The 10,992-nt window shown below is 37.1% G+C and overlaps 1 protein-coding gene across 1 annotated transcript; it reads right to left on the bottom strand.

Annotated features, from left to right (window-relative positions):
• Positions 1 to 566: 566 nt before the first annotated feature.
• Positions 567 to 6,350, bottom strand: Smp_027000 (family S9 unassigned peptidase (S09 family)). Its single transcript, XM_018799700.1, has 2 exons — positions 5,561 to 6,350; positions 567 to 1,841 (listed from the first exon to the last, which is right to left on the bottom strand). Exons 1-2 carry the CDS (start codon positions 6,211 to 6,213, stop codon positions 1,145 to 1,147), a joined length of 1,350 nt encoding a protein of 449 aa, XP_018651463.1. The 5' UTR covers positions 6,214 to 6,350; the 3' UTR covers positions 567 to 1,144.
• Positions 6,351 to 10,992: the final 4,642 nt, after the last annotated feature.

Here is a 10,992-nt window from a genome sequence, read left to right as displayed (position 1 = left end):
GCACTGATGCATTTGCATGATATCTTGAACCTATAGGATAAAAGGAGGATTTACAGTTAAATCCAATCTGGTATGTTAGCTTACTCTAACATGAAAAGAAACTAAGAGAAAGATACTTCAGAAAGTCATGTTAACTTACTATTTTAAATAGTACGCGAGAAAAGAGGGGTAGCCATTCCCTGCATGATTAGCTTGAATATTTCTAATGAACATTAATCGAACAGTCGTGTTATTATATTCTTATACAATTCTGCTTGTAAGCTATATTTAGACTCATTAATCGTCGCTACATACTTTATCCATCATACGTCACAATCAGTTACTTAGTTACCCAATAACAACCTCATGGTTATCCATATGTTGAGAACTACCAATTGTGATGCATTGTGAGTGTATTTACTTGTATAATCATGTGTTGAGTTTAGAACAATAAAAGACGCTTGTGAACATTTATCTGGGATTCTGGATGAAGGTGCACGAGCATTGCATGACTTGTTGATTGTGTGACAAACATAACGAAGTTAGTGGGGTGTATGAGAGATTATTATTATTATTATTATTTATTTAAACACATAAATATTGGTACACGGAAGCACCAGATAAATATGCGCCTCACAAATCTCATTCGATTTGTGTGAGGGCTGTGATACTGCCCAGGTGCCCAGACTGAAGCAGGGTGTATGAGAGAAGGCAAAAAATGATAACTTCTCGACAAACGGTTATTTCTGAAAATAAGCTGAACAAAAAGCAGTAAGTAGATACTACTTCCATAAAATTAAATTGTCATGTACTTTGATACAACTTTAATTAACTGAAATAATCTAATAGTATTAAACGCATAATAATTATTCATAGAAGTTCACATTTTATTGAATATGTATATACAATTATGAAAATAATACCGTTTCATTATGAAATAGGAAACATTGAAACAAAATCTAACATCAAAAGCAAAATTATGTACATTTAAGATGTAGCGGTAGTCAATCACTGAGCTTTTTGTTAAGGAAAATCCTAAAAATTCAGTAGAAGTCTTTACCTATTACAATATTAAATTTTCGAATCAGTGAGACCGGAAGACACTTCAAATAGTTTCTCTCGGGAAAAAAAAGAATCTCAAGGAAGGAACTTAGCAGCTACTATTCTATATATTCGTTATTAGTTTCGATGTCTTATTATCCGACTCGTCGAGTAGACCACCGTGATCCACACATTCTAACTTGATATCAGCTCTTTCTGGAATTACACTAGCCTCTAACTGATCAGAGGGCTTACTCGGTGGATTAACGGATAAGGAATGAATTCGTTTACATCTGCGCTTATCAGTTCTAGAGTTACTGACATATCTATATGAACCATGAAGTCCTCGTTTTCGCATCCACATAGGAGTGATTGAGGTCAGTGTTTTCTCATGACAATTAGATGCATCAGATATACATACATCAGACTGTTTATGTAATTCGTCTTTTGGTGATTTGGATTTCCGTGAAATTTGGATTGATGAGATTTGTTTTGAATTATTTTCAGAAGATTTGCGATTCCGACAAAAGTATTTCAATAGTCCATTACTGAACCGTATATTCCTATTAGTTGAATTCGATTCTTGGGAATGATTTGGTACACCGGGGCCATCCACTTCAACATGAACTAAGTATTCTAAGCGGATAAGATATTCTTCATACAGTTCACAATCATTATGACCAGCTCCACGAATAAATAGTGGTTCCAAAGTATTAGGAATACGTTCGTACAACCTCTGGGCATGAACTCGATCGATTATTTCATCTTCAGTGCCATGAATAATCAATGTTGGTGAAATGATCCGAGGAGCACGTACATAGCTAATCACCAAATAAATTCAAGGATATGATCAATATTTAGTTTTACGTATTTTTAAACATAACGTACGAAATAACAGTAGTTGAGAAAAGAAGAGTCATCTGGTGAATGATATGTGTGAATAAGAGAGTCAAAGTGAAATCAAATAAAACCAAGTACTCCCAGTGAATTATCAATAAATGAACATTACCTAATACTATGATAAAAAATAAAATACACATCACACAATGGTGATCAGCAAATTGAAGCTTACTTTCAAAAAAATGAATACCCCCATGGTAGTATTTTAGTTATTCAAATAATGCATAACCATAATGTCAATACTTGCTCGTTAGAAAAGCTAAATAATTGAACTTTTTCAAGATTGTCTGGTCGCTGACTTATTATAAGTTTACCTCAAATACCTTAAGTCAATTTCTTACAGGAATAGTTCCACAAGCTATTGTAATACCTCTTGAGAACGGAACAAGGAGTTATGTAGAAACGATAGTGTTTTATATATAAAATACTGTAATAAGAGGAATAATGTAAGCTGACAGATATATTTTGTTAAATAAAATCAGTAATTGATAAGCAACATTCATAGAAACATTGAGATATTCTTTAAAAATTGGGCATATGACAATGATTATTCATAAAATCAAAGTGATAGCATTGAGAATACATGAAATTTTCTTTTACCTATTGTTAGCAATTCTGAATAAATTAAATAATTGATTATATACACAAAAAGAATATTCACATTAGTTGTTTTATCCATTTAACAATTGTATAAGATAAAGAAAGATTGTAATTTGAAATAAAGTATATGAAATTATGCTTTAAACAAATTTTTTGATACATGGCAAATTTTACAAGTACATAATATAAGTAGCCTAAACATGATAAAGAGAATTCAATGGAACTTAAATAATAAGAATAAATAAACATGCTACATGAAAAGTAATAATAATAATAATTAAACACATTTGAACTATATGAGTAAAAGTGTATGTGTTACAAATTACCGGTATTAAGACTTTGGAAAGATAAAGAGAGCGCAAATACGATGCCACTTCAGTTAATTCACAAAAAATGGAATCCAACAAATGAATAACAGTTAAATACATTGAAATATAATGATCGATCTTATGTAAGTGTCAAAGAGTTCAAAAATTCAGAATTTATCATGGGTCAACATTCATGTGAATCTTTTACAGAACATTGTTCAGTTAGCACTGGATCAGAACTATCAGAGTTTGATGTGGATTCGAATTTATTCACCATATTTTCCAGAGGTTTGTTGTTAAGAGTTTGTGTTATTTTTTCAGAGGAAAATTCACGTGGTAAAGTCCATACTTTTTTTGGTATTTGTAAATGACCTTGGTCAATTTCAGTTCCCAAAAGCTTCGATGTCAACTTCCGAGGCAAAGTATTTATCTTTCCATTTTTCTGAGTATGTAAAGACCACAATAATTCAGACGATTGGAAAAAATCCGAATCACCGTTTGTAGGTGGCGGAGGAGGTGGAGGAAGAGTAAGGTTACAAATGTCAGATGGAAGTGAATGCAAATCATCAAGTGAAATGCTAGACAGACAATCAGTTGTAACTACTGAAAACTGGGAAACAACAGCTTCATTCTGATCCATGCACTTTTCCACAGCAATCTGGCTTCCTACTTGTACATCAGAATCGTTATGGTGTCTACTAACACCAATCAGACAGGTACTAGGATCATCAACGGACTTAAAGCACTTTTGTGATGATAACGATGGAGTTGGGCTGGTTCGTTGAGGAGAATGAATGATTTCATCAGGAGGTATCTGTTCGCAAACGTTACTTACACTGAGCCTGCTAGACATTGAGTCCGAAGTAAGGTTCCAAGAAGGACGTGAGAAAAAAAGCTTTGTTGATTTATCTTCCTCTCCTCCTACTGTATTGCCATTCATGCTAAAATACCCATGAGAATTTAGTGAAACCGGTACAGAGTTCGAACTAGATAAATCTGACTGACTATCCTCTTTAACTGTCGCTTTATCCAGTAGTCTAGACGACTCTACTTCCGTATCTCCTACTTCAGAAACATTTTGTGAACAATTAGAATTCAACAGTAATCGAGGTAATTCCACAGTAACCAACTTAGTTAGGCGCAAAAGATACTGAGGGAAAAGTTCGCAGTCATTGTGTCCGGCTCCATCAATGAAAAGAGGATCCAACAATAGATTACCTGCTACAGCAGAACATATACGGTAACCATGAGTAACGTTCACAACCTCATCACGTGTCCCATGAATTACTAATGTAGGTGAGATAATTTTCGGTGTGCGTGCAAGACTGAGTCCACGCAGAAGGCAGCAAACATGTTTAGTAAACGAAGAAAATGTCAAGACAAAAAATAAACTAAAATTCACTAATAATACAGATTGAAATGTCACAAACATAAATAACAGTTTACTGACCACCAGTAAATAAAGGGGAAATTATTCCAAACTAGAGATATAAAAAACTTGTAAATATCACGATTATTAATGAGTTATCTAATTCCTAACATTTCTGATTTTGTCTTCCTTTCGATAAGTTACCCACACACACACACACGCACACAATAAATTGTAGTGGATTGTCATTACGTCCACAACAAACACAAAGCTATATCCATTTGATTTAGCCGCATTAGAACTGACCAACAAAGACTCACAAAAGTTCCTGAGGACCCCAAAGTCAAAGAATTGAGAAATCTCTCAGGTAATCGAAGCTGACAATATGCACAGGGACTATTCAACATACATAGATTGAAATAGTGACCCAAGGATATACTTGGTCACAGTAACACCTACCATACAAATTTCATGACCAGATTAGTGACTTTATTTGAAAACTTAGTCATAGTTTATGAGATAAAGGGAAGCATGTTCAACCTTAAAAATGAAGTTATACACCTAAAACGGTATATCTGCAGTTATATCTGCCTTGGCTTGTTCACTATAACTTTTAACTTTCGTACCCCTCTTACGTGCGTTCGAAATATGTAGTAATGAAGTTTATTTAATACTCAGAACTAACTGATTAAGCCAATTTTGTTTTCCAGGAAATGGCAGATGCTGACTACTGAGCCTAATACATCAGACCACTTACACTCGCTTATTAAGTGTTGACAAAGATGTTTTAACTCTCTGACAATCTAAGACGACCGTTGACTGGTACCAAACACGGTTAATTTAACAGAGTAAGAATTTTAACAAGGACTATCACACTAAAGATTTTCCTTAACACACGTTGATGATTTGAACCTTTTAATGCCTTTCTTTACAACTATGGAGATAAACGAAGTGAGTGAATCAGAAATATAAGTCAAAAAACGAATAGTGGCTAACCTGTCAACTGCAGTATTTAGTTATTTTACGCGCTGACAGTTTGGTGGCCACTTTACACGATCAAGACCAATAGTGACTGGCAGTTTATTTCACTGACCATTCCTGGTTGTCTTTAAGTTACTTTACGCCATGCAGCACTATGTATCAAGAAGTTTGGCGGTCAAAAAGTGTAGCATATTCCCTAACTAACATAGTAAACTAGGATTAACAACTTTATCAGTTTGACTTAATTACCCAATGTTCTACATCAAACACCGACATCCATTTTTGAAAGACTGCATAATATACTTCTTCCTTTCAAGAGAAAAACGGATAAGAAAACAATAGGTCTGAAAACACGGCAACTTCAAGACGAACTAAAACTTACTTAGAGAAGACATCACAACAATAATTGCGTTTCAGCCTTGGGAAAGCTACCCTTAACCCGGACATCAATGGAGAGTGTAGTACAACAGCTGCAACTCGATGAAGAGTAGCCAGATGTATTGTCGGTACAGTCCCAATGCTCTGGCCGTACAAAACAATTTGGTTTAAAGGGACAGAATACTTCGTCCTTAAAACATTTAGTGCACACTCAGCATCAGCATAAAGGTTTTTTTCCAATGGCTTTCCAGAAGATGCTCCATAGCCTGAATAATCGTAACACATGATGTTAACGTTTAACTTGCTACCCAGTTCATACATGAAGTGAAGCATCAGACCCAAGTCCACGGCATTTCCATGGCTTAACAAGAATGTTAGCTTAGATGACGAATTGATAGGCATATAAAGAATCGCGATATTATTCCCCCTTCTAGTTGTAGCCTTCATTGACTCCATGTTTTCCGGGACAAAATGGATAAATGAATCTTTCAAGTATGAAGCCAGAGTAAAGCGGTATGTAGTATGTCCTCCTTCAGTATGTTCTGTCAGTTTATAACTGGAAGGCGGAGGCATAAATGCCAACTTAGCTGCAATTTTGGATGGTAATGGAGGACAACACAATAGTTGACAAATACTGTTGCAGCTTAAATCATTCATCAGTCTGCAATAATGTTGCAAACAAAGCTTTCACTGGGAAACGAAGATGTGCCAAAAGAGCCTTGCGTTCAGTGGTTTTTTCAACATCATTGTCATGAGGAGGAGTTCATAGTTAAATAGAATGATATCTGGCATCCTATCTACCCATCTCGACCCACTCAAATATGGCACATAATTGCCGCCTGAAAAGTTCAGTCTTCATTGGAACACTGTAATCGTCAAGTTGACCTTCATTTTGTTTAACACCTGCTATCTCTAGTATCTTCAATACGAGCTTGTATAAACCGATTAATTTTTTTGCGCTAGCTTCTTGTTGGTACGTTACGGTTTCAGATATTTAATCGTGTTCAATGGGTGATAGTCTAGCCACTCGATTACACTTATTCTAGTTAGTTTAGTAGCTACTTGTGGACTTGTATATTTTGTATTTTGAGTGAGTGGTCTTGTCTCAGGACAGTAATGATCCTGGATACCAATATCTATCAAATTCTTAGCAGGAGTTTGGTTGGTTGCAATGTGACAATAATAAAGTGACAAATCAAGGGCTAAGAGACCAGTTTCAAGAATAAGTTAATAGGTCTATCGGTTGGTAATGAAGACAGTGTGAGAAGAAAGAATTGAGGGAATAAGAGGGGAAAATGGGATGATAATAAGAGATATTGGAAGTTGTTCCTTATATGTGGTAATGACAACCATGGGGATTTATGAGACACGTCAGGCACAGCTGGTCCAGGAGGGAAATAGTAATCCACGGATAAGTACGTGTTTGTCGAGTCTCCCCTTGGTTATTAACTGATAGGGCAGTAGTCATTTCGTCTGGGAAAGAATTTCAAATGAGGGAAACTCTTTATATTAAGAAACTGTGAGCGTACCTGGGTGTTCGCTCTTCGATGTGCAGTCTTTCGTGGGGCATGGTGATGCTCTCTTGATAGTATGTCAACGCTGACGTGGCTTGGCGCACTTAATGTGTTGTATCCCATTATCAGATGAAATTTTATTCTTCTGTAGCTCTAAGCGAATAATCGGACGTGTTGGTGTCTGTCCTGATTTCTATGTAGTTCAGGAGCCAGGATAAAAATGAGTCAGTCAAACTCATTCTAGCAATTCTCAGTATGAGAAGTACATGAGGTACAGTGTCAAGGGCTTAAGCGAAATTGAGGAATACCATATGCATCGGTATATTATGGTCCCAGAAGGCCGTCCAGATTTCCTATGCTATGAGAAGTTTGGGTGCACATGACCTACCTTTCATGAATCCATATTGGGCTTGGTGTTATTACCCACTTATTCTATGATGTGTCCATTGACCAATCCCTCCATTACCTTTTGCAGTATTAGAAGTAACGCGATTGGTCTGTAACGGGCTAAGCCCTTTGCATCAACCCCTTTGATGGTTGGAAAGAGAGTGGTCTGCTTCCATTCTCTTGGGAGTCGGTGCGAACCTAGTTGGTTTCTGAAAAAGTCATACGTTGGCATGCTGACGGCTTCAGTTCATTGGTTAAGTATTATAGGTCCGATGTTGTCACATCCTGGTGACTGTCCTGGGCGCAGAGGTCTTAGTTTGCCTAATACTAGGTCGAAAGTTAGTCGGATATCTTTCAGGCCCTCAGCTGGTACTAGAGTTGAAGGGTACTCTCTGCTTTCAGGCTTCTGCTTAAATTGGTCTATGAGGCTGACATTAAAGATCTCTGGATTTTATAAGTTAGTGATATCCACGCTGCTTGGCCCTTTGAAACTGAAGATCCCTTGGTTTGTGAGCCTCTTCCTGACAATGAATCTATAGAAATATTTCCCGTCAGCTTGCATTTGGGCTACCAGCTTGACCTGAAAACATCTCCAATTCTTTAGAACTTTGGGGTTGCATCCGTTTCTCAATCTCATTTTCACTATCTTTTGGGGAGGCTTTCCGCTTGTTCCAGGCTCTACCTTTGGTCTGTGGCAAGCGTTCCTATCTGGCTTAACCTGGAATCCTCACTTTCCCGGGTTTGTGCTTACCCTGAAGTACATTGCGTCGAACCGGATTCCAAAATATGTTCCTCACTACCTCGTAGTGGTCATCTACTGTTAGCTCCCACTACTCCCGCAACTAGGTAAGGTGTTGAACATTCCCCCTAATCTTCGTGTAACCTGTTGTATTGTAGCTAAAGTAGGGAGTATTCTCGTCCTTCCTAAGTGTTTCGTTTGTGGCTACGTTGAACATAACTATGTCATAGTCACCACTTCTTGGAGCGTGAAATTGGACGTTCTCAATTAGAAGCTGATTATTTATCAGTAAATAATCTACGTTTGAGGGTTTTCCATCACCGTCCTATCTCATGGAGCAACCCACATATTTAGTTCGTCCTGAACTTTCAATGACTATGGCAAGCCACATATAGAACCCCCACTGGAAGTTTTGTCCTGCTAGCTGAGATTTGTGGATGGAGTGTTGAAGTCGCCATATAGCATTATTTGTTCGAACCCCAAGTACGGTAGCTCTAATACTAGCTGTATTAACTCATATTTTTGAGTATTGGAACCTGCCGGGGGCCCGTATATCTCTTTGATCAGGTGTGCTGTGCTACCAGCATAAAAAAAAACATCAGAATGATTCCGTCGCCTCCAATATTCCGGCTTTAAGTGGTGTTGCGGCTTTACAGCGGCTCTTAATGTATGTCACCAATCCGCCTCCTGTTTGTTTAACCTATCGCACCTGAAAAGTGTTGCGACTTCCGAGCTCAATTTATTTTCCGCGACGTTGGGCAATAACCATCCTTCAGTTAGGACTATGATCTTTAGATCTAAATGAAATTATGTCCCTGATTTCTCTCCTTTTACTCTTTAATCCTCTTACTTTACTAAAGAGGTATTTGGTGGTCTAACTCATTAGCTCGTGTTACTTAACAGCAACAACTCTCTTCTTGGTTTTAAGCAGATTGTTATCTAAAGTGTTGACCAGTCCCGTACGAACTGGTGGCAGTGGCATTTTGCCTGAATAGCATGTCTCACTAGAGAGATCACGGTCTCTGTGTACTTTACTATGGGTTGCTGATTAAAGTCAATTAACAGCAAGGTGCGTTTCATTGGGCTTCCTTGCTGTAGCCTTACCGATCTAGGTTAGCTTTTGCAAAACCCTATATGAGTGGTTAGGTCATTTTTCAAGTTGTACCAGGCCTGGAGGGGCTCGGTTAAATCCTCTCGGCTCCCAAAATTCACAGCAATTAGATGTGGAGACTCAATAATCGTGAGGTGTAACGGATGAGACAGTCTGGACACACTAATGATCATAGTAGTGTGATGGTATATTTTACGCTACAGCCAACTTCACTGTCGCAAATTGTTCGTAAGCCCCATCAATACTATCATCTACTAGTCAGACAATCCGTGAGTCATCATGCTGGTTGATTCCTAGGTCTTTGCTGATTTTCTAGCTGCATCTCTTACGACTTACGGTTTGTCTTGTCTAACTCGGATTTGAAGGAACAAGTTAACAGGTGGTTACTGCGATTCCAGTAAACTGTCCTCTGTAGTGTGTGATGGGTTAAAGGTTATTCTTAATGAAGGGGGTTTATCTTTTGTTTGGTTTACTTCAGAGGTTGATGTTATCATGTTTGAACCCTGTCACTAGATGTTCACCTTTTTTTCTTTTAGAATTTTCTTTTCCTCTCCTCAGTCTAAATAAATATTATTCTTAAATATGTGAAGTTTGTAATTAAGACTATCTTATGTTATACTCAAGTGAACTTCTCAGCCTCGTTTTAACTTCACTATGTATACATGATCCATAAACATTGCTATTTGATTATCCCTAGTACCTAATTGAAACTTCCATTGCTTCGCTCCAAACCGTTACTGCATAAACACTTATTCTGCAATCATATCTTACTGCAGTAATAAGTTGTGTTCTTGTCTATTTATTTATAATTCTTTTTTGTCTTTTACCTTTGTTGCTCATTCGGCGATACATACATAGTCGTTTGTTCTTGTTCTGCATTCGCAAACATGTTTATTAAACCATTTACGTTTTTCGCGTTTACTTCATTTCTATTTCCTCATTTTCTCCCTTTCCTTCTTCAAAGTCAACTCCAAATTCTTCTCGAACACACGGGACCTGCTTTATTGCTATTCTGTTATCACTATTTTCTTTTTTTCCTTTTTATTAAAATACAGTAAACGTCATACTAACATCATTGAAACTTGTGTATTATTGCATTTCTGAAGGAACTCGAAATGGTTTCTTCACAACACCTATTTACCCATGAGATATTTGTCAATAATAACGATAATTCCCAACAAAATGGGACCAGACATCTATCTGCAAGACTTCCAATAACCCTTCCAAACAAACACTCAACGGTTTGTGATCACACACTAAACCATGCCATAACCTTGATTTTACCCAGGCGTGACCTTACTGTCAGTAGCTCAGTAACATACTATAGTAAAACTGAACAATAAGAGATGAGTCCTTAATCAAATTCAAGTAATAAGATTTCAGACAGAGAAGACTGAAGGACGAAAAATGTGGTTAAAAGAAACCTGAATAAGGGTTGGGATATAGAACAGAGGAAATGAACAGATAATTAATACTACTGTTCAGTTAAGTGCACTGGAGGGATTTTTAGCGTGTCCCAGTGATCTCCATGAAGCTTGCCCTACTTTATAATATGCTACTCTTCAACGCGTGAACGCTTAATAAAATCAGAAGGTTCTGTTTAACGTCTTCCCCCCCATTTTAGCGTTTTGGGAGTTATAGCTTTTTCTTTCCCATTCTCCACGCTTATATAGCACTCCTTACTG

This window comes from Schistosoma mansoni, chromosome 3 (genome assembly GCF_000237925.1).
Source record: "Schistosoma mansoni strain Puerto Rico chromosome 3, complete genome".
In the NCBI taxonomy this organism is placed as follows: Eukaryota; Metazoa; Platyhelminthes; class Trematoda; order Strigeidida; family Schistosomatidae; genus Schistosoma; species Schistosoma mansoni.
This window is presented reverse-complemented; position numbering and strand designations above follow the sequence as displayed.